General features: G+C 36.5%; 1 protein-coding gene across 1 annotated transcript in view; it reads right to left on the reverse strand.

Moving 5' to 3' along the window:
* Window positions 1-25,381, reverse strand: part of LOC132095497 (histone deacetylase 4-like) — a 224,292-nt gene that overhangs the window by 127,931 nt on the left and 70,980 nt on the right. The window contains exon 3 of the mRNA XM_059500553.1: window positions 9,708-9,776. Within this exon, the coding sequence (XP_059356536.1) occupies window positions 9,708-9,776 (69 nt within the window). The remainder of the gene's footprint in view (window positions 1-9,707; window positions 9,777-25,381) is intronic.

Below are 25,381 nucleotides of genomic sequence, written 5' to 3' on the forward strand. Positions count from 1 at the left end.
GTGCGAAGTCTACGAATTAGATCTATCAAAAATGCAAGTCAGTGCACCAAAGTCCAGGCAAAATAGCCATTTACTGCTAGCCGCCCACTTCACTTGGCAGCTCTGACCTGGACACGGGTGCCAAGACGGGTGGACAGGGTGCCACATTCAGAGGGCCAGGCAGGAGGCATGATGACCATCTGTGAGGGATGGCACCTGGACCAGCCAGCATTCTCACTCCAAAAACCCATGTACTGTACACGGGTGACTTCTTCCTCAACCTCTGCCATCTACCTCTCTCTCTACAGCCTACAGAGCATTCTGCTGAAAAGACTGCTCACAGTGACTTCCGTTTAGGAATGGATTTTTCCCTAAACTGGCATGATGTAAATAACGACACTATTGTCTTTTACAGCATGCTTTACAGCAGAATCTGAATGGTCTCCATAGTTATGTTTCATTAATTGTTTTTGGTATTTTCCTGTCCATCTTATTTTTCAACATGGATGCTAGCCGTTTTCTGTGAATGTGTGAGACTTCTGTTTCATTAGCAGCTATAGGGACCTGAAAATGGCTTTGAATCGCAATCATCTTATCGATGAATTTTGTCAGATCCACATCATTTTCAGCATCAACAGCTCTTAAAGTAATAGCAGCCAAATAACCTAATAACTCAGCTGCTGTGATGTCTGTTAATCAACGAACAAAAGAAATAAATTTTCATAGCTTTAAAGATTCATCTATATTTAATTTAGAATTTAATGTTTAAGTGTATGGTATACTTGCCTTCAGTCATAAAAAAGAGGCCGTTACACAAATATAAAAAATATATATTTTGTCTTTATGTTGTTTCTACATTAATTTGAAGATTGAATATGAAATTATTGCAACATAAAAGTATATTTGAAAACTTTAATGTTTAATGTTGCGATTAAGTCGTTTTTTTATTATTATTGTATGTATACGTGTATTAAACTGATTAAAAATGACATCCATCCCCACAATTTTTAAATAGATTTCTTTTTGAAATATAGTCTTTAGGATTTTTTGTTCACCAAAAAATCTTAAAAATAAAAGTATAACAAAAATATTATGCACCACAAACTGTATTGAACAATAATAATAATAATAATAATAATAATAATAATAATAATAAATGTTTCTCAAGCAGCAAATCAGAAAAATGTAATGATTTCTGAAGGATCACACTGAAGACTGCATTAATGATGATGAAAATTCAGCTTTGCATCAGAGGAATTCATTACATTTTAAAATATACTGAAAAAGAAAAGTATTTTAAAGTGTAAAAACTTTTCACAAACTAACGTTTTTACTGTATTTTTAATAATGCAGCACTGCAGAGCATAAAAGACTGAAATTAAATCTTAATTCAATTATCTTAAATGAAAAAAATCTTACTAGCCACAGGGTCTCCATGATTTTGGAGTTAACAAAATTTTGATCATACAACCCACCTCTACTTCATGAGTCAATTGATCTCTCTTCCGATAATAAATAGTCTTAACTTGTGTCAGCAAAAGAGTATTGGCCAAATGCATTTTTGGTGTTGAATCAGCAGAGAGTGAGAAATCGCTATGCAATATAGGTTTCATGATAAGCATTAAAACTTGTGCTGAATTGGATCTGTCGCGGAAACCATTAGGCTCCGCCCATCCCACCCTCTCGGCTTTAGATCTAGTGTTGATCACTTCAGCTGGACTGACCTGGCCATACTCCAGCCGCTCTGGAGCTCAGCCAGTTCTGAGGAGAGAAAAAAGAAGAGAGCGAGAGAGCGAGAGAGAGAGTGAGAGAAAGAGAGAGAGTGAGTGAGAGACAGAGAGAGAGAAAGACAGAGAGAGAGAGGGGGGGGTGGATCAGCGCAATGACCCTGTTCTTCAGGGAGAAGTGGACAGGGAAGGATAGGGAGAGAAAGTGAAAGAGAAATGCACCGTAAGCCAAACAACTCTTTCAGCCACACAAAGAAAATGTCCCTATAGAGGAGACAAGGTGACCGTGATTGCTTCATAACTCTCAAAAACATCTTCATTATGCACATGAAATTAGTGCTGCAATGTGCCACAAGTTTAACCTTCATCCCTTAAAACTCTGCATAACTTTAAATCCCTGATATAGCAGTTCATGCATGTGCTATAGTCATGCACGCTGTAGTGATCAACACTAGATATTAAGGTTATAACAAAGTCTTTTAGACTCACAAAAAGCTGTTAATGGGTGGATGGATAGATGGAGGGTGGGTGGGATTTTTCGATGGATGGATTGTGGGTTGGTGGGATTGGTGGATGGATGGATTGTGGGTTGGTGGAATTGGTGGATGGATGGAGGGTTTGTTGGGTGGGATTGGTGGATGGATGTAGGGTGGGTTGATGGATGGAAGGTGGGAGGGTGTTTTTATGGATGGAGGGAGGGTGGGCTTGCTGGATAGATGGAGGGAGGGTGGGCTCGCTGGATAGATGGAGGGTGGGTGGGTGGATGGATGGATGGAAGGTGGGAGGGTGGTTTTATAGATTGAGGGTGGGATTGGTGGATGGATGATGGAAGGTGGGAGGGTGGTTTTATGGATTGAGGGTGGGTGGGTGTGATTGGTGGATGGACGGAAGGTGGGTGGGATTGGTGGATGGATGAAGGGTGGGTGGGTGGTTTTATAGATGGAGGGTGGGTGGGTGGGATTGGTGGATGGATGGAGGGTGGGTGGGTGGGATTGGTGGATGGATGGAGGGTGGGTGGGTGGGTTTGGTGGATGGATGGAGGGTGGGTGGGTGGGATTGGTGGATGGATGGAGGGTGGGTGGGTGGGATTGGTGGATGGATGGAGGGTGGGTGGGTGGGATTGGTGGATGGATGGAGGGTGGGTGGGTGGGTTTGGTGGATGGATGGAGGGTGGGTGGGTGGGATTGGTGGATGGATGGATGGTGGGTGGGTGGGATTGGTGGATGGATGGAGGGTGGGTGGGTGGGTTAGGTGGATGGATGGTGGGTGGGTGGATGGGATTGGTGGATGGATGGAGGGTGGGTGGGTGGGATTGGTGGATGGATGGAGGGTGGGTGGGTGGGATTGGTGGATGGATGGAGGGTGGGTGGGTGGGATTGGTGGATGGATGGAGGGTGGGTGGGTGGGATTGGTGGATGGATGGAGGGTGGGTGGGTGGGATTGGTGGATGGATGGAGGGTGGGTGGGTGGGATTGGTGGATGGATGGAGGGTGGATGGGTGGGATTGGTGGATGGATGGAGGGTGGGTGGGTGGGATTGGTGGATGGATGGAGGGTGGGTGGGTGGGATTGGTGGATGGATGGAGGGTGGGTGGGGGGTATTGGTGGATGGATGGAGGGTGGGTAGGTGGTATTGGTGGATGGAAGGTGGGAGGGTGGTTTTATGAATGGAGGGTTTGTTGGGTGGGATTGGTGGATGGATGGAGGGTGGGTGAGTGGATGGATGGGTGACATATAGATAGATGGTAGATGGATGGATATTCTTTAATTACAAACCAGAAGTTATACTGCATTTCATGCAAGATGAAAAGAGGGTAAAATCCAACAGAAGCAGTGAATGAGAAGGTTGTGTTGGGTTGATTTGCATACGGGTCACACCCATTCATGTGCCCAGCTCTGTCCTGATGTGTTTTTATCTCTAGTGCTGTTTGTGTCTCTCTGCCTCTTAAGAGCTCATCTATAATTCAGTGCTCTAAATAAAGAGACAGCGCTGTGATAAAACACAAATCTGGGAGCACCAGTGGACTCTCTAAACCCATCACCCTAGGGTCAGAACCCAAAACACACACAACAACAAACACCTCTGAAGGGGAAGTGTGTGAGGATGTAACAGTATCATACTTTACATCTTTCTGACGACAGTAAAGCTTTTTCTTGATAGGTACTTCATGTATATGCTCTAAAAGGGGAAATTAGAGGATCAAACAACCACTATCGCCAAAAATAGTGTTGTCAAAAGACCCGGTACTTCGGTACCAAGTCGGTACTAAAAAAATGTAAATGTGACGATACCAGGTTTCTTTAAGTACCGGTAGTACCGAGGTCCCGTTCAAACCCGGTTCAGCGCTATGATTTCCGCGAAGCAGAAAACGAGGACGGAATCTCAAAATCCAGTCATGAAAATGAAACTTACATTTTAATATGGACAGTCATGGAATTTGTCAAAGTTAGCATAAATTAATCAAATCAAATCTCCATATGGACCAGTATCTGTAAATGTTAAGCCGCAAATGTTGCTTGAAATATGAATCCGTGTTCTGCGCGTCTCTGTGTGAATTAATGAATGACAGAGACTTGCGGGTTTGTTTACTACAGAGACTGAAGCGCATGACGCTTGCATTAATTTCAGCATCTGAGCTTCAGAGTTCTCTCCCCATCAAGCGATCTTTTCAGTTTCTCACACATGCAAAAGAGAGAGAGAGCGATAGTCTTACCACGCTGAATCGACACGATATATGTAAAATATTCTTTATTGTCTTTTCCTGTAATGGAGTTCATTTAGAATTATTCATATTCATTTTTGAACAAGCAGAAGACATACCGGTTTCTCCGGTAGTGGGCGGAGCTGATGCGCAAATGGCAATTTCATTGGCTGCCGCTGATCTCTTACCGTCCCTGTTTTGATTTCAGCAAATCAGTTTGACCGAACGCAGACAACGTGATTAATATTCATGAACCTAGCAGCTCATCAATTCATAGTGCATTGGATATACATTAGTATGATAGTAGAATTAGTAGTAGTATTATCTTTTAAGTATTTATAATAATTAATATGATCTATTACTATTTTTTTTTTTACAGAAACCATCAATGACCAAAAATATCTTAAGCATCACCACCAGTTTTAAGTTCAGTTAAAATGATAAATATGCATTCATTAGGCCTAAAGTTAATTTTTACATAAAGGCATTGTGCTAGAAATATTACTATTATTTAGTAAAATGTATGTGATACTGCTACTACTGTTGAAAAAATTTATAAATTTTATTTTTTAAAGAAATAAATCACAATATTTCTTCCATGTTTTAATTTTAATAGAAAACCCCCTTTATTTACCAAAAATAAAATGTGTTTAAATTAATAAATTAAAAGACAAATTAAATTTGGGTGGAACTTGTTTACTGTTTTTCATAATTATATAACTTGTAGAAAAACTTTAAACACAGTTGTAAATAAGTATAAAGAATGGCATTGGTTTTATTTTTAGTGCTAAAAAGTTTTTTTTTAATTAGCATATTTTTGTGTTTTGCTTTGGTACCGAAATTAGTACCGAGAACCGTGGATTTTCACTGGTATCGGTACCGAATACTGAAATTTTGGTACCGTGACAACACTAGCCAAAAAACAGTAAAAATGCATCTAAAAATAATCAAGACACGTTTTCAGTAAACATTTTTGAGTGATGATGCAAACGAATAAGAGTTTTGAGTCATTAAAACTTTTTGAAAAGGAAATTTGTTATAGCTCCTGAAATTTAAATCAGAAATGCTAATGAAAAGACAGGGAGGAATCACACAACTAGTGAAAGATGCTGCCTTTTTGAAACTTAATAACCCAAAAAATGTGTATTAAATCATCACAAATGTTCAAATCAAAGTTATGATGAATATTTAACGTATCGCTCAGCATAAGTAGGCAGCAGTTGCATGACCATCTTAAGCAGACAGCTGTAGTGTGGAAGAGCTTCAGACTTATCTACTGCATAACACACACACACTTCTTACTGCTTCCTCTGAATGAGACACACGCTCAGTCAGGCTACTTAATATGCAAACAAATCTGTCTTTATAAACTTCATTAGCCCCTGTGTGAATCACATTCTCAAAGCCTCCTCCTCCTCACAAAAACAACATCTCAGGCACAGACGGAAGATGCAGACGAATCATTTATTTATGGATTTTATGATTTTTTTTATTATTATTATTTTCAGCTTTGATTATCAAAAGTAATCTGCAGAATAGATTTAAACTAGTGATGGAAAATACCCCTTATTTCCTTTTTGATCTGGTACCATGTGCTATCAAAGGCAATGTTGATACAGATTAACAAATTCATTTCTTTATTTATATTTTTATTTTTTGCCATTTCTGGGGATGAATTAAGTAATCAGATCCAATATAACATTATTATTTGAAAGCCATACATTTTATAATGTATAATAAACACAATAATAAAAGAAAATAAATCAAATAAAATGTATATAATAAATTGGATACAGCATAACATATAAATATGCTGTATGTTACAAAAAAGTTTTTGCTAACACAGTTCATTTCAATGTTGCCAGATATCACTAGAAAATTAACCACCTAATCAGACAAATCAAGGACAATTTTTTTTTTATTAATGCAAAGTCTGTTTTCCACTTTTATATTTTCTACTGCTTTTGAATTTAAATTGAAATTCTTTTGAATTTTAAATTAAAAATGTCTATTTCTTTTATTTATCCATTTTAATTCTAGAAGTTTTAGTAAGTTTTAGAAATGTTTAAATTGTTAGTATTTTTTATAAATGAATTATATATAATATATATGTATAAATAATATTTATTTATTTATTTATTTATATAACTAGTAAAACCCTGTCAACAATCCACGACTGCCAATGTAAAAGTGACTTTATAACTTTTTTCCATGTCAAAATTTCACATTAAACTATACATAGTTAATCAATAGTTTAAAAAAACCTTAATGTTATTATTTTAATTAAATTGGGATTATTACATATTCAATTACACATTGTATTTATATTAACTAATAAATATTTTTAATAATCATTTTAATATTTATGACAATAAAACCTCTGGAGGACCAACCACCTCTAATTGGAGAAGGGTAAAATGAGTTAAACCTTTTTCCATTGCAAGCGAGAGATGCAGGCTTGGATTTGACTCCACTGGGTCTAAGCAATAAAGCTGCAAAAAGCCTCTCCAAAAATGCATTGAATAAAATCGCTACAAAGAGCAGAAGCATTTGCATGCTTTTTTGGAGAAGGATGGTTTGGAGCTCCGAGGTGTGGGTGTTTAACAAGTCGCCAACAGCTCATCTTCATTTTCAATTCATTTTCCTCCCTCGTAGCAGGAGATCTGCCCGGCACGTTTGTGAGAGCCAGTGCGCTTTCACAACCCTCCTCTGAGGAAGAGTGTGTATGAGCGAACGAATTATGTGCGAATGCATGAAAAGGTCATAGCATTACTTGACCAGAATGTGTGTTTGTGTGTCATGTGTGCTGTCTAGGAGGCTTTAATACACACACATAAACACATCAACCCACTACAGACCGTAGGAATAACACACTGATGACTCAAGCTCTCAGCAGACACACAGACACAGACAAACATGCTTGAATGAACTCACACTCGAGGGGCACACAAAGGCCGTCTACAGCATAAATAAGACATACATAGGATAGACTGAGTATAGCGCTCAGGACACTCAGACATTTCAAGCAACTCGACATGCAAACAGAGCAATTTTCCTGGTGCACTTCCCTCTGAAAATGTAAAGATATAGTCAAACCTGAACATTTTGCCCTTTTATTTAGAGACTCAGGAGTTTCTAACACAAAAAAAAGAGAAATTTGTATGCTTTTTGGAACATAAAAGGAGAAGTCCTGCACTGCATTGCACGCACACGCATATATATATATATATATATATATAGTTTTGAACTATATATATATATATATATATATATATATATATATATAGTTTTGAACTATATATATATATATATATATATATATATATATATATATATATATATATATATATATACATATATATATATATATATATATAGTTTTGAACTATATTATTCTCCATGTCTAACAATATATATATATATATTTATTTATTTTTTTTCTCAAAGTAACAGCACAGACTGCTTCATATTTAATGCTTACACGTCTCACACATGTTGAATAATGCATGAAGCTGCATATGGTGGTTTGATATTGCGTATGTGCTACTCTGACTCCAGCATCAGACAAATGAATACATCACAGCTACAGTCCATCCGGGCCAGAAACACCACGACTGGCTGGGAGTGTTATGGTCCAAAAACAGCAAGCATGCCATGTCCTCACAGAGGCATTAAACATATGCTATAAAGTAACATAGGTCCCTGCTCAGAGAGCGTGTTTACAATCAATACTAATTCAGTGAGGAGGGGAAACAGGGGATGAGAGAGAGATAGAGAGGGAGAGTGAAAGAGTGGAAGGGCGCCGTTGGCAGTGAGTGGGTCTCCAGACGAGACTTTCAGCACCATCTGTTTCCTGATCCGCAGCCCCAGTCCTAAACCCAGTCCTACACTAGCCTAAACCCAGCTGAAACAGCCTACACAGGGTCTAAACAGGTTATCAAGACAAACAAATCCCACACAAAACCCCTGAAGTCCTTCAAGTCCAGTTCAGCCTCGGACTATGAATAGAAAATGTGCTTAACATCTATCCTACATTTCTTGGCTTTATTTCAATCGCTCTTTCCATAAACAATGCCTGTTTTTCACTTTCCTTTGTATTTTTCTTTGTTTCCCTCATTCCTGCCTAGTCTACCCTAGTAGTCTTCAAACTTCATCCCTCCCTTCTTATTCCACGTTTTCTTTGATTCTTTATTTTCATCTTAAATACTTTCCACTTCTTCCTTTACTACAGGATTTACTATAAAAGTCGCAGATTTAAAACTCTAGCCAAGAGCAAACCTACATGTCCAGCTGTACTTCTCAGAAATGAAACAATGTGAATCCTTCAGAGAAGCTGTGTGTTCAACATGGACATGACCGTGTTTCCAGAGTCCTCAGAATCCAGCGGTCTGTGTGTGGCTCTCTGACCAGGCCAACATGTCTGTACATAGATGCCACGGTCTGTCTCGTCTCTTTCAGCAGGAGCAGAGGGAAACCACATCGGGCTAACCAATGTGTTTGTGGCTAGCCAGCAATCCACTGCTACTCCCGATCCAAGAAGAGAGCGAGCGCACACACACACACACACATATACAAATGTATGTTTCTATATATCATGTATTCTAGCTAAACTGCAAAACTGGATAGATATATATATATATATACATTTTAAAGGGAGAAATTAAAAAACAAAAGATGGACAGACAGACATAAACGGACTAGTGGATGTACAAACAGAAACATATCGAACAATCGACTGACAGAAAGAAAGAAAGACAGAAAGAAAGACAGAAAGAAAGACAGAAAGTCGGCACACAGTTCTAGATAAAAATAAACCATAGACAAACTTCCAGTGGTAAAGTTGTTAGAGACCCAAAAATGAAAACGTCATTATTTTCTCATCTTCACATCGTTTCAAATCCAGAAGACTTTGATTTAAAACAGTTCGTCATATAAAACAATTGCATCACTTCACATTATTTAGATTAAACAACATTATTTCCAATATATGGATCTTCAAAGTTTTCGTTACCTGAACTTTCGATGGAAATAACATTAAAAAAATTACAAAAACATTTAAAGAGTAACCAAAGTCTTCTGGGTTTGGAACACAAATCATAAAAGAATTCACATTTTTGGGTGAATTATCTCTTTCAAAGACCCGTAAAAACACCAATCAGATGCTCTTATTCAGCAACCCTGTTTGGTGACCTACAGTTTGACCCTTGGCTATGCCAACAGCTGACTGGACTACACACACCAACACACACACACACACACACACACCAACACATACACACACACAGAAGACTTGGTCCTACCCGGAGGAATGTGATTGACTCCAGATGGCTTCAGAAGTTCCAGTGGCTGTTCTTTACTGGGAAGTCCATCTGTGGGAGACAGAGAGAAACCATTCCAACTGAGAAATGCTGAGGATCAGGGAAGCATAAGCCATCAGGATATTGTATTACAGCTCTGCACACAGATAACATATGCAACATATGGACCATTGCCAGGGAAGATGCAATATTTTGAAGCAAATGACTCATGGATTGACATACACTCACTATCTTTAAGGTAACGAAATGGTCTCTATTTACTGTAATATTGTACATGGTCCTGGTCTCATTATACATTAATGCACCACAAAAAAAAAAAATCCTTAGTAATTTTGCATAGAAACCAGCTTTTCACCTCTGATACATCTTTCATATCAAGTCCCAGATGGTTTTTCTCTGACGTTTCACTCAGGAATTTTTTGCCGTATTTTCGATATTTAACTGAACCTCCTGAATGTATAACGAACGTCTACATCTCAAAGCCTACCTTTGTTTGCATTGGTTTAAACAACGCAACAGATTTCCTAAAAGAGGATTTGTAATTATGTGGAAAGGCCAAACAACATCAGTAGACATGATAACTGTGGGAGAAGCAGCTATAAATAGCCTAGATCTCTAAAAGAGGAAGAGAAAGAGAAACGCTCACTGCAGAGAGCATTAGCATTCACAAACACACACACACACACAAACCATAAAACCTGCACATCTCATCTCATAATAATCCACCAGAACAAAGGCAGAAAATGTGCACAGGGGAATCTCACTAAAACGGTTATAAACAAATCCATATTTTTTTCTTATTGTGACATTAAGCAAATTAAGCAATTAAGCACTTCATATTATGGTAATGTGGACAAAAAAAAATAAAATAAAAGAAAAACTTACTATAAGTATTTATACATCAAAGTAGTAGTTTTTGTGGGATTGCTATATAAATTGACAAGAATTTTACAATATTTGGCTTTATTTATTTATTTATTTATTTTTTGATCTCTCAGTTGTGGCTGGTTGCTTTTTTTTCAGCAAATGTGTGTAAATCCTACTAGGCAGATACTAAATGCTGAATATTATATTAAACAACGGCTACCCTTTTTGATATTTATATCTATATATAAACAAACAAACTTGCATTTAGTTTTTAACTAATGATAAAATAGAAAAAATATATACTTTTATTACAGTAATTTTTTATTGCTTATTTATTTATTATTTATATAATACAAATAATATAGTAATGAGAAATCCGGGAGAAAAATAATGCCGCAATGCAACAAAATATTAGTGGTACAAAAATAGGCTTTATTTTATTTATACTAATGTCCAAAAGTTTGGGTTGATAATATTATTATTATAATTATATATTTTTTTTACTTTTATTTAGCAAGGACACGTTAAATTGATCAGAAGTGACAATATAATGTTAAAAAAAATTTCTAGAACAAATAAATGTTGCCATCACAGGAATAAATAAAAGACGATACATACATTTTTAAACATAATAAAATAGAAACAAATATTTTGTGTATAATGTATAGTGTATATTTATTTTTTAAATGTAATATAAATGTATTCACTTACATATTGTTTACGTTTTAAAAATGAATAAATCTTTTAATGTGAAAAACAACTTCTCCTCAGCTGTAATGAGTTTGTGTATGACAGCACCAGGAGCAGCGATTAATCTAGCGGTAATGAGCTTCAGATGCACTCCACACGAGTGAGCTTCCTGACATACTGACCCCAATGTGTCTCGCACCTCACTAAAGACTGACAGCCTGAGATAGAGAGAGATAGAGAGAGAGAGAGAGAGAAGAGAAGTCCAGAAGAAGGAATGCAAAGACTTCACAGTGTTTAATTCATTAGACATTCCAGTCACAGTCTCGCCAGAGGCGGCAGGCGGAGACAGGGCTCAGGGTCGTTTCCACGGATCAACAGCGGCGTCAGTTCCTCTCAAAGAGAAACCGGAGGGCTTTACGCCTCTGTTTGCACAGAACACTGCAGAGAAGACGAACAACCGCCTCAGACAATCTGAGAGACGTTCGTATTGTGTTGTTGTTGCATATCCTCTTTTTCTACCCCAACATCACTTCAGTAGGCGCCCAATCTGTCCTCAAACCTGCTCTGAGCTGCAGAAAGAGAGGAAAACATTGTCACACAACTGACAATCACATGATGACGAATCATCTCTGCTGTATGGAGGTCGAGCGCAATTCTGTGCAGGGCTCAGTGCACTGCCTGTGTGATAGGAAAAGTGCATTTTTCAAAACAAAACACTCAGGAATACTTTGTTCTGGTCTGGAGACAGCAACGCAACTTTACAGCAGCCTCCAAAGCCCTTAATATGGCCAACTTACATAAAAATACAAAGAAAAAAGTGTGTGAGTGTATATATTGAGTGTGTGTATATATATATATATATATATATGTGTGTGTGTGTGTGTGTGTGTGTGTGTGTGTGTATATATATATCACACACACACACACAAATCTAATATTTAAATATATATTTAAATATTTCACTTTTACAGACTTTTAAATGAAATGTTCCCTTCTGGTGGAATGAACTCCCCAACTCAATCCGAGCAGCTGGGTCCTTAGCCATCTTCAAGAATCGGCTTAAAACACATCTCTTCCGTCTTTATTTGACCCTCTAACTTTAACACTCACTATTCTAATTCTATTCTTAAAAAAATCTAACTACCTTTCTAATCTTTTTATATTCTATTTTCTTTTCATTCATTATGCAATTGTATATGTATGTGTGTATGTATGTGCAAAGACCTCTAACTAGCTTGCTCTATTCTTTTTTCTTTTTATTTTATCTGTTTTCTTTTTATTTATTATATTATTTAAAATCCCATGCTACGTGTACTGTGTTAACCTAACTGAGAGTTGTTATAGCACTTATATTTCATTGCTCTTTTTGTTGTTTTTGATTGCTTCCACTGTCCTCATCTGTAAGTCGCTTTGGATAAAAGCGTCTGCTAAATGAATAAATGTAAATGTAAATGTAAATATTTAAAATATATTTAAAAATAATAAAACTTTAAAATAAAATAATAAAGTTGTGTCTGTTTGAACCCCTTAATTTGTCCAACTTATATACTACAATTACAAAATAATAATAATAATAATAATAATATTTTTAGAACATTTCAATATATTTCATAATAAAACCTTAAACTAACTAAATAATAAATAATAAATAATAAAATATAGTTAAATAATAAAGTTAATAACTTTTTTGTGAATGTTTGAAGACCAACAATAACTGATATTAAATAATAATATAAATAATATTTATATATATATATATTTATTTTTTTTTAACTATAATGGAATAAAGGCTTAAGAAAATAAAACAATCATTAAGAAATTACTTTTTTAATAAAATGTGTATTCTGTGTGTATATCTATTACTATTTGATGATAAGTGATTTCAGACTTAGCAATAAAAAAATAAAATAAAATAAAAAATAAAAAAAAACCGGCTTGAACATGGACTGATGGATACTTACAATAACAAAACAAACCATGGTTGACCACTTTGCATGTCATCCAGACAGTCTCATCCCACCTAAAATGGGTTTTCTTGTCCAGAATAAGCTGTAAATGGATCACACTTTATGACTATAATCAAAGGCCTGTAAAGTGAAAAGACTACCAAAATAGGGACGAGAGCCAAACCTCCAAACTCCCAGCCTTAACTACTATCAACCGATCTGTGGGTCTGATTGAGTGACAGGACCCGAGCGACCTCATCCATTCATGTAACACACGCAGCGGCTCAGATAAGAGCTACACTTATCCCTGTGAATTCAGATCATAACAGACAGCATCAATCATCCGCTGATAAGAGCTGATCCTGAGGAACGTGCATCAAATACTCATTTAGAAAATGTATTAAAATATTTAAAAATCAATATAAAAAAAAAAAAAAATCACCAATATTTTTAAATTAAATTCAAAATGAAAAAAAATAATAATAATAAAATACATGCAGTATATGTATCTGTATTTATGTCTCTGTATATAAGGCTATGATATAAATAGTCTATAAAAAGGGTGAAGAATTATCTGACAACTGTGGATATGTTTTTATAATAATGTGACATTTTAAATCACTGAAATATAAAAACAAGATCTGACTGACTGATAATGAAATTTGGTGTCATTTATTTTTATTATCAGTTGTTTACCTTTGAATTATTAATGCAACCCCTATGCACAGGATTATGGGATCTCACATTAAGTTATGGATACATATGCCACCAGATGAAGGCATCTTATCAGACAAGATGTTACACAACCACTGAACTCGAACATGTCTTAAAGCTTCCCTACCACTGTTTACTGGCTGCATTGTTGAGGTTGAGGATACGGCGCATGTATGTTGTTCTCTCCTCCTGCTGATCAGAGCGATACAGGGTGTACGTGTTCAGGCGGGAGGAGCAGGAGGCAGATAAACCTCGCTCAGCCGTGATTAGCTGCCTCTGTAACCCAGCACGCTCCATCGCTGAACCCCGCAGAGACCCGAAAGCGAGGAACCTGTAGCAGATAGGCCATAACAGACCGCCCCACATCGGCTCGCGTGTTACAATGTGCCCCGAGCCGATCAGGATGTATTTGAGTGTGCCTAACATTCAGGCCTCAAGCTTTTAAGCTTTAGTGTTTCCATGATGCTATTTTCAGCCATTCAGACTGAAGTCATCATTAATACATGCTCCTGCACGGCAAAGATAAAATATTGATGGGAGAGCCCTCCGATGGTGTCCCCTCCAAACAAGGAAGCTTTCCACGTTGTGGCTGTTTTCTCCTCCGGAGAGGGATGGAGAGGGGAGGAGGCAGAAACAGGGGCATTAAAGGGAAGACAGATTAAACAAAGGATGGAAGCTGTTTATGCTTCCGCCGCACGTTCCTGGGCTCGTCTCGCTGCACCCGCTCTATTTTTGGAAGCCTCTCTGGACCAGACAGGAGCAGAGCCTGTACCATCACAGCATTTTAATCAGACCCACAATGCATCTCTAACTGCACCCAACAACAAGGGAGTGCTGCAAAAACACAGCCCTGCAGTCAGGATGACTTCAATGCTCGATTAAATCAACTAGATACAAGTCACTTCACTTCAGCTGCACATGAAATCTACAAAAGGGTTCAAATCTGAAATGAAAGTAAATTTGGCATGCTTTGTGTTAATATCAAAATGGAATCTAGTAACACTTTATTTTAAGGTGTCCTTGTTACAAGTTACATGTACTTACTACTATAATAATAACAATAAATTATGCATAATTGCATGCAAGTAACCCAATGTATAATTACACTGTAACAAGGACACCTTAAAATAAAGTGTAACCTGACATTTTTTACTTTTTTTAATCTTTGGGTACGTGTAAGGGTATTTTATCATTTATTTATTGTTTATTAGTATTTGCAAATTGATAATAGCAGGGTTTTTGACAATAGCAACTTAATTGAAAATGGTTTTTCATTCTGAGATTTGAATTATATTTCAGAGTTATTCAATTATTACTGATTGAATGTTTTTTTTGTTTTGTTTTTTAGATTAAGTCAGAATTAGATGAACATCCATAATTACATTTTCCAAGTGACCGAACATCAGTCGTTAACCCTTACACTGAAAGGAAAACACAGAGACGGGAAGCACACATTCACATCAACAGACAGACAGACATACAGAGAGAGAGAGAGAGAGAGAGAGAGAGAGAGATGGGCACACAAGCCCCCTGCGTCTGAGGCACATATGTCTGTGTCACATCCTCATCCACATTCACATAACCGCAGATATGAGACCAAACATTAACTCACTGTAGTATGAACAAGATTTGTACATCTTTTCAAACTCTTAACTTGTGATTAAAAAAAATATGATAATTAAAGTGTTAATAATGATTCATAAATGATTCTTTTTTTTTTAGCATAACAAGAGAAAGTATATCGACTTCTAAAATTTTAAAGCTTTCCAATTCAATTTTAAGATTTTAATCATTTCCAATCCTGGAAATCAGAATTCTGAAGTCAATATAAATTAAAACCATTTTCACTTCTTTAATGTGACATATTCCCCAATGAAACAGTGATCTTCGATGAGGGGAAAATCGACATAATATGTATGATATATTAATTCTATATAAAATGTTTATAAAAATAAAAATATTACATCATATTTTAATACATAAAAGTTAATGGGATCAAAAATGTGGACAAGTTTTTTGTTCTCAGTCACTACTGGCCATCAGATTGAATTCCACGATGCAGAGTTTAGAAGGTGTTGAAGAAAAGTTGAGTGAAATGCTAAAGAGTGATGGATGCAGGATCTGTCTGTCTGAGTGTGTGTGTGTGTGTGTGTGTGTGTGTGTGTGTGTGATACTGCGATGGACAGACTGGCTGGCTGTGGCAGATGGCAGAAAGACGACACCAGAGCCTGATGAACTGGATGAGGAGAAGTCCGTCTGTCTGTGTGGCATCAGAGCCACGATTGCACACGCGCACACACACACACACACACACACACACTATTGGTCTCTCTCTGCCAGTACAGTAGCACAAGCCACATCACACAGAGATACAGTACATTACAGTCAACATGAAACACCATTCACAGCCCATTTTACTTCCGGAATCTGACGTACTTCCAAGTGATGCTGTTCAAAAAATGACAAATGCTGGATTAATCTGAAAGATAATGTCAACACAAGAAATGCATTACGCAACACAATACATTAGATGGAAGGAGTTAAAATGTTTAGAGACTGAAAATTGTTTTTAACAATATTCTTTATAGATTTTCACACTTTTCCACTCAATCCCTACAGCCCTTAGAAACCGCACACAACACCCCAGGTAAATTAATTTAATATCTGAATGCAGTAGTAATTCAACTTAATTTATACTCAAAACTATTTTTTAAATTATATATATATATATATATATATATATATATTTTTTTTACATATATATATTTTTTTTTTTCAAATAATTCAATAACAGCCATTCACTATTAAGTGGGATGTTACAGAAATTACTGACATGCAGCATTAAAGCATATTATTATTGTTATCTTTATTATTACTATTGTTGTTGAAATATGAATAATGCATATGTTTTTATAACTTTAGACACTCGAACAAAAAAATAAAAAATCTAAGAGAAAAGAATATCTGCTGATGTTTAGTGACATCAGGCGAAAATTCCAAAGAATTGAGGAATTTTGACAAAAAATGAAGACAAAACGTTTTCTTCTTTGGAAAAATGTGCACCTGAAACCATGTGACAGGTGAAGTTCTGGCTGGTTATGCTGATTCTTATCTTCGTAAAGCTCCCGGGATACCCCTACAATTTTTTTTTTAACTGTAAGCCTTTACTAAGAGTCTACCATTATCAGCTCTGCCTCTAAACCTCACAAGAAGAGAACAGTGTGTGTGTGTGTGTGTGAGTGTGTTTCCAGTGAAGTTTTGAAAGGTACTTCTAGGAAATTACTTCCCAGGAATAAGGGAGGCAGATGATCGTTTGGACTTTCAGGTTAAATAGAAGAAGTTTCACCCTGAAACCATAAATTACTTCAGTAGAGATATCCATCATCTTCATAACCTAGTCAGAATGTGCATCAAGCACTAACAAATTAGTCATCAGCGAGAAACTGGGATGTATTGTGAGAGTTGTGATGTGTATCAAATACGGAGAAAGCTACATCATCCCCCACACATGGCGAGAGCTCAACGATACAGAATTAAAAGAATGGTTTAGCTAAGGAAAAACTGACGATGGGCTGTTGAATTATTAGCAAAGTGATTTTTTAAATATTTTTTACTATATTTATTTGCTTGTTCAGTTTCGTTGTGGGTTTTGGTTCATTTGGTGTTTTGTGTAGAGAGAGAGAGATATACATAATACACACACACAGCCATTGAAAAGTTTGGGATCAGTATGTTTAAAGGCTGCATTTATATAAAAATAAAAATCCAGCAGTATAATGATATATTATTTCAATTTAAAATAACAGTTTTCTATTTTAATCTCCTTTGGAAATATAATTTACTTTTTGTGATACAAAGCTGAATTTTCAATAAATTCTGTGCTGTGTGTGTGTGTGTGTGTGTGTGTGTGTTAAGGCGCATCACTGTTTTATTGACTCCTCCCTCTTTTTTATGACAGGCATCAATGTATCCTGCTGCTAGTAAGATATAATCTTGTTTTTCACCTAATATAATTTGAAGTTGTGTTTTCTTGTTTAATGTTTTAAGTACTTCAAATTTGGGATAAAATGTCTTTCTTTTTTTCATTAGCTATTACTTCAGTCTTCATTCTCACATGATCCTTCCGAAACTTCCTAAGCTCTTGATAAGCATACTAGAGTACTAAAGTGAGCTTAACCCTGTCTCTTCATAAAGAGGTAAAAATATCCCTTCTATTGATGGGATTGTAGGCACTGTACCGTAGCAAAGCTCACTGCAGTGTGTTTACAGTACACAAGAAGCTTTGAAGACCGATGTCTTATCAGCTCCAAAAATATGCATCTTCAGTCTCAACGCAGATAAAGCTCTGCTGGCCCGCCCTGAACCAGATCTTTCTCACAGACCACCGTCAGAACCAGCCGGCTTCCCAAGAGAGAGAGCACTGAGGCTTGCTTCCTACATAATAATAATCTAATAAGAATAAAAACACCTAGCACATAAACACTGGCCAAAGCAGTTCAAATAATTCAATCAATACAACTCTATGCACTGATACCTATTTATAATCAATATTTGTCTCGTTTCGTTCACCATCTTTGGCTGCCTTTAAAAAACAAAGCAATCTGAACAAACAAACACACAGAGGCTAATTACATCCTCATCTGCAAATGACTTGGGCTTAGACTGTAATTAATAAAACTCATTGCTGACATGAAGCAGGGCTTCCTGAGGGCTTAACACATCCGGCCTGCCGCACAGAGAGATCCAACCACAGGAATATTTAGGGAATTAAGGCCTGATTCGTGAACAACCAGAGGCTCAGAGCTAAAAATAGAGGCTTCAGGCTGCTGGTGACAGGTCTCTTTAAGGTCGCATCGTCCTGTCTCTCCAGGGGACGCTTTGTATTTGTGTGAAGGGTCTTTGTGTAAAAGTGTAGAACACAACATCAGGGAAGCCTAAGGAGAAAGTTTGCCCTATAAGTTTTACATAAATGCACAATCCAGAGTATAATCGCATGTTTAATGCACAGTTGCAAAAGCATCTTTCAATCTATATACATGCAGCATATGCAGGGCTGTATAGTGGATGTCAAAAGTTGTTATATGTTGCCTGCACCGCTCTGAATGTCTGTAATCACAGGATATGCCTCTTTCTAACTGACTGTAATGGGGTGATCAAGTGTCCATTCTCATCATATGCTTTAGACGACTGTCTGCTGGCTGAATAGGCAGCACTTAAACTCATCGTGTTTACATTTATTTTGAACCCTGCTTCTGCGCTGCAAATCCTTTGTTTGGGGTTCCTGGTCAAAAATGAGTGGCCTTTTAAAATGTCCTTGTAAAACTCTAATTATGCTTTATTATCATCATCAAATCTTGGATTAAATCTTTTTGTCATTTTGTTTCTTTGTCTTTCAGTTGCTTTTCTTTTTCCTTTTGGAACTGACTGATCACAGGCTTCATTTATCTGAGCTTATGCACTTCAGTTTGTGAGTGAAAAAAAATGTGGATCATTTTTGCCAATGTTCATTTAAAAACTGAGGTGCATAAAAACAGAGCACGTTTATATGACTGGTAAATAATAAAATTATGGTTAAAATAATAATAAAAGAAAAGTTTAAAAAAACGCTCATTAAAATTAAGTTGAAATAAAAAACAATATAAATATTACATTATAAAAACATTTTTAAAAAGAAAGAATGATATACAATAACTTGCATTAGCAGATGCAATAAATAATGCAATAACTTTGTTAAAGCACTAAAATTACTAATGTGTTATAAATAAAAACTAAAATAAAGATAAACCTAAATAGTTAATTTAAAACAAAAAGTAATATAAATTATTTAACCACAAAAAAATTATACAAAAAAAACACATTTGTAAAAATAAGGAAAACATAATACATAAAAAGCTAGCTCAAAATATTAATAAAAACTATAATAGCATACACCTAATAATAACACTGGTGGAAATGCAATTTAACCCTGAAAAAAGAACTAGATTTGATGGTTTGATGGTTTAATACCCAAAATCAATTCAATTGGTAGAGCACTACGCTATCAAGCGCATGGTTGGGGGTTCGATTCCCCGGGAACACATGATAGGAAAAAATTGATAGCCTGAATTTAATGTAAGTCGCTTTGGATAAAAGCGTTTGCTAAATGCATAAATTTTATTTAATTTTCTGCTAAATGCATAAATATAAAACACACACAAATATTAGGTAATAATTAACTATTATTCGCAATACTTTAGTACAGAACTTACTACAACATATTGTAATCTCCATGAAAGAGACCCGTCAAGCTGCTGCAGAATTTGGCCAAACTGAAGTATCTTAGAAGGCAGCATGAGGTCGCTTCCTACCTTTTGGAAAAGCCTTTGAATTGGAAGTGCGCCTTTCAATGATGTCTAGGTAGGCAGCTTGCTTGGTTTTGGAACAAAGCTGACATTGGAGCATAGCACAAAATGAAAAACAAGACTTTCTACGAAAGGGTCTCTGATTTTGTCACTTTTTACATTATTATGTCACTGATCCGCATACCTAAGATGCTCATACGTACATGCCTCGTTGGCACAGTCTAAAATCCCAGTTTTTGGCTTTCCCCCAACATAAGCTGCAAATGCTGTGTTACTTACAGTAAGAGTCCTGGACACAACACACTGGTTTTTCCATTACAAATGCAATATGAAGACATAAACATCACCTAAACATCACATTGACCCCCATTCACGCCAGTAGTGCCGTCCATTGGTGATCAGAGACAGATGTTAATATTAGCTATAGACATGATCTAAGAACAATGGCTGCTTGATTGACCATCCATTCAATGGGAAACCTCTCGCAGATGAGCCCACCGGCCCAGCAGGTGCTAGGCAGACTGTGGCACAGTGCAGAGCTCATGTGCCAAGATCCCGTTCACTGGCAGGAGACGAGTGTTTGGCAGGAAGTAAGGGAGATGGTGTGTGTTGAGGGGGGCGGCACCTGCCAGCAGCCCATCACCTGGTGAGACTGACCAAGCGCACACCCGGTGTACAAGCTCTCTCTCTCACACACACACACACACACACACACACACACACACACACACACACACACACACACACACACTTGCAGCCTTCAACACTATTCTCAGTCTGACACAATTCACAGCAGACCAACAATGCTTCATCACACTATCCTGGGAAAGAGATTCAGCCAAATAGGCTATACAACATCATATGAGAGGAGAACAAGCAGACAATATTAAAAAACAATATTATGCTGAAATGTATTTTTTACAGATTACAAATATTGAGAACTGTTTTCACTGATAAGAAATGCTTCTAGAACACCAAATCAGCATATTAGTGCAACATCTGAATAGTCAAGTCACACCACATACATTACAAGAGAAAAGTTATTTTGAATTGTATTAGATCTACTAATTCCCTTTTTTTTCTCCTCAAACTTGTTTGGAAGCCACTCCCCAAATTGGCAGAGTGACACACCTGTTGCTGATTACAAGAATGTTTAAAGGCACAACATGTAATGTTGCACCTTTAGAGGGTGCGTCTTCAAAATAAACAGACTAGGTAGTGTAGTTTAATGATTGTGCTGTGACTGAGTGTGGGATCATGAGAGTTGTGGTCTTCATCCCCACAGCCAATGCAATCCAACGGGACTCGGGTAGAAATCATGTTCACGGATGAGCTGATGATTTATTAACATCAAGCAGCGTGACGCCAAAAACCGTCGAAGCAAAACAATGTTGCTGAAAGAGCGTGACACATGGCTCAAAAGCAGCGGAGCTTTTATTATGCCACAGTCGACTGCATCCACTCCTTCTGGTCACGAGTATGTGGGGGGGGGGGGGGGGGGTGCATTACAGTTTTAAATTAAATTTATGCATTTAGCAGCCACTTTTATCCAAAGCGACTTGCATTGCATTCAAGCTCACAATTCTTTCCTAACATGTGTTCCCTGGGATTCAAACCCCCAACATTGCGCTTGCTAACGCAAAGCTCTACCACTTGAGCTACAGGAAAACAGTTTTATCATACTAGATACGTTTGAAAGTTCTGTTATAATGCTACTCTGTTCTGTCGTCACAGATCTGTTAAAACGCACAACATATCAAATCGCTTTTGTTGTTTACATATGTTTTCTACAAAACAAAACATTATTATTTTTCAATTTTCTATTTTTTTTTTTTTGTTACCTGCAAATTACATCATAACCCCTAGATTTGGAAATCGAGGGGTTATGATATATGGGGTTATGACACGGTCCGTGTCACTAATTAAAATTGCTTATTTCTCGGGATTTAAACATTCTTCGAAACATTTGGGATAATGTAAGTACACAAGTCAGCAAAATATAAAACCATGTTCTAGTGGTTTTTGGATATTTCAATTTAAAAATCGTACATACTGTGCCTTTAAAGCATTGTTTGGTACTGCTGTTCTTGATGTCTGATGAAGCCCTTGATAACGGCGAAACGTCATTTTAATCAAAGTTTTCATCTCTTTCATCTCAAGAGTGAGTGCTGCACCCTTTTCAATTGATATGAATTGTATAATATCATAATATTGTTTATCAGTTATTCAGCATTAATCAGTATATATATATATTTTTTTTTTTACTCTATTAAATATTCATTAAATTGTAGCTACACATACTGTACATGGCAAATAAAACTAAAATACAACAAATCTAAATGTAGATTCACTTTTTTACTTAATTTGACCATTTTACTCTACAAAAACTATGATTGTGTGTAGATGAAAACTGAAAAACTTATAAATTATGAAAATAAAAAAATTCTACTAAATTGTAATGTAGTTTTTGTACAACCCGAATTCCGGAAAAGTTGGGACGTTTTTTAAATTTGAATAAAATGAAAACTAAAAGACTTTCAAATCACATGAGCCAATATTTTATTCACAATAGAACATAGATAACATAGCAAATGTTTAAACTGAGAAAGTTTACAATTTTATGCACAAAATGAGCTCATTTCAATTTTGATTTCTGCTACAGGTCTCAAAATAGTTGGGACGGGGCATGTTTACCATGGTGTAGCATCTCCTTTTCTTTTCAAAACAGTTTGAAGACGTCTGGGCATTGAGGCTATGAGTTGCTGGAGTTTTGCTGTTGGAATTTGGTCCCATTCTTGCCTTGTATAGATTTCCAGCTGCTGAAGAGTTCGTGGTCGTCTTTGACGTATTTTTCGTTTAATGATGCGCCAAATGTTCTCTATAGGTGAAAGATCTGGACTGCAGGCAGGCCAGGTTAGCACCCGGACTCTTCTACGACGAAGCCATGCTGTTGTTATAGCTGCAGTATGTGGTTTTGCATTGTCCTGCTGAAATAAACAAGGCCTTCCCTGAAATAGACGTTGTTTGGAGGGAAGCATATGTTGCTCTAAAACCTTTATATACCTTTCAGCATTCACAGAGCCTTCCAAAACATGCAAGCTGCCCATACCGTATGCACTTATGCACCCCCATACCATCAGAGATGCTGGCTTTTGAACTGAACGCTGATAACATGCTGGAAGGTCTCCCTCCTCTTTAGACCACGGGCATCCAATAAAGGTCTCCGGCCTTGTCCCTTACGCACAGAGATTTCTTCAGTTTCTCTGAATCTTTTGATGATGTTATGCACTGTAGATGATGAGATTTGCAAAGCCTTTGCAATTTGACGTTGAGGAACATTGTTTTTAAAGTTTTCCACAATTTTTTTACGCAGTCTTTCACAGATTGGAGAGCCTCTGCCCATCTTTACTTCTGAGAGACTCTGCTTCTCTAAGACAAAGCTTTTATAGCTAATCATGTTACAGACCTGATATCAATTAACTTAATTAATCACTAGATGTTCTCCCAGCTGAATCTTTTCAAAACTGCTTGCTTTTTTAGCCATTTGTTGCCCCCGTGCCAACTTTTTTGAGACCTGTAGCAGGCATTAAATTTTAAATGAGCTAATTAAGTGGATAAAAGTGTAAAATTTCTCAGTTTAAACATTTGCTACGTTATCTATGTTCTATTGTGAATAAAATGTTGGCTCATGTGATTTGAAAGTCTTTTAGTTTTCATTTTATTCAAATTTAAAAAACGTCCCAACTTTTCCGGAATTCGGGTTGTAAAAATGTTTTGCATTTTTGATCAAATATAGCATATTTATCACAGAATTTTAATGAATAATCGTCATCTCTACTCTAATTTCTATCCCTAACAAAAAATATGTAACAAATCCTTTCACTACAAATAAATTCACTCAAAATAATTCCAAAAGCTGGTGAGGCTGATAGCAGATTTAAGAACTAAAATGAGACAGTGAGTGTGTTATTGTCAATAATGTCAAAATGGCTCAAATATTGACCAATTTATCAGCCTGGCTGACACACTCAATTCATCAGCCTGGATAAACGCTCATATTTCAGAACAGCAAAGTGGCTTAACAGCTCCTCAACAGGTAGTGTACCTGCTGAAGAAGCACAAGCAGTCTCTCGGAGGAGCTGATGGGAGGAGAGCTCATCCTAACCTCATCCTGTTCCCATCATAAAGCATTGAAGAAGCCCGGGAAACAGAACCAGGCCACTTTAACCCTTAAGGTGAGACACTGCAGGCAAAAACACTGTTTTTTCAAGCACCTGTCAATTTTGAGATTTTGGGCTTTTTGGTTTTTCATGAAGTGCTTTTTCAAACTAGTGGAAGGAAAACATCCAAAAGACACTGTTAAGTGTTTCTTTTATAGCACTTTATCTGTTTGTGTCAATAGATTTCAATTACAATACATATTTTTAAAGGCCGTTTTCTCAAAATGAGTTTTTTCTTCAACACTGAGCCATAAATCTCCACTTCAGTAGCACTTACACACACCAAACTTGACATTTTTATTCCTGTCTATATTCTGAAGGTTTTTACAGAGGGATTTGTTCATATATATTTTCCTTGATTATATACGACATTTTATTCCCCCCAAAGTTGTGAAAAATATATTGTTTTCTGGCTGTTCAAAGTATTTTCTGAATTATGGAGTGACAAAAAAAGATAACCAGAATTCCCTCTGTAAAAACATTTGACTCTAATATGTCAAAAAAATTAAACAAAAAATTTGAAACTGACTTCATCTAGTGTTCAGATTTTTGTACTAGACATTTATGCAAATTAGCACATATTTCATTAAATAATGCCTCATTTGCATATTTAAACATAACATTTTTGAAAACTTGTAATACAAAAAATGTTTGCAATAATCAATGTAATCAATCAACTGGGTAAGTAAGGTGATAACTATTAGTTATTTTTTTTTGCCCTATTCACCTGCAGTGTCTCGCCTTAAAGACCTAGATCATTTTTGGGGCGCCTGACACACCTGCACTTTTCTTTGTTTTTCAGACCTATTCTAGCAGTCAGCATCAAGTGCCATATATAGTTATAAACAGGAGAACTTACAGTTTAAGTTTAACTAATT

The sequence above is a fragment of the Carassius carassius genome, chromosome 19 (assembly GCF_963082965.1).
Source record: "Carassius carassius chromosome 19, fCarCar2.1, whole genome shotgun sequence".
Taxonomy (NCBI): Eukaryota; Metazoa; Chordata; class Actinopteri; order Cypriniformes; family Cyprinidae; genus Carassius; species Carassius carassius.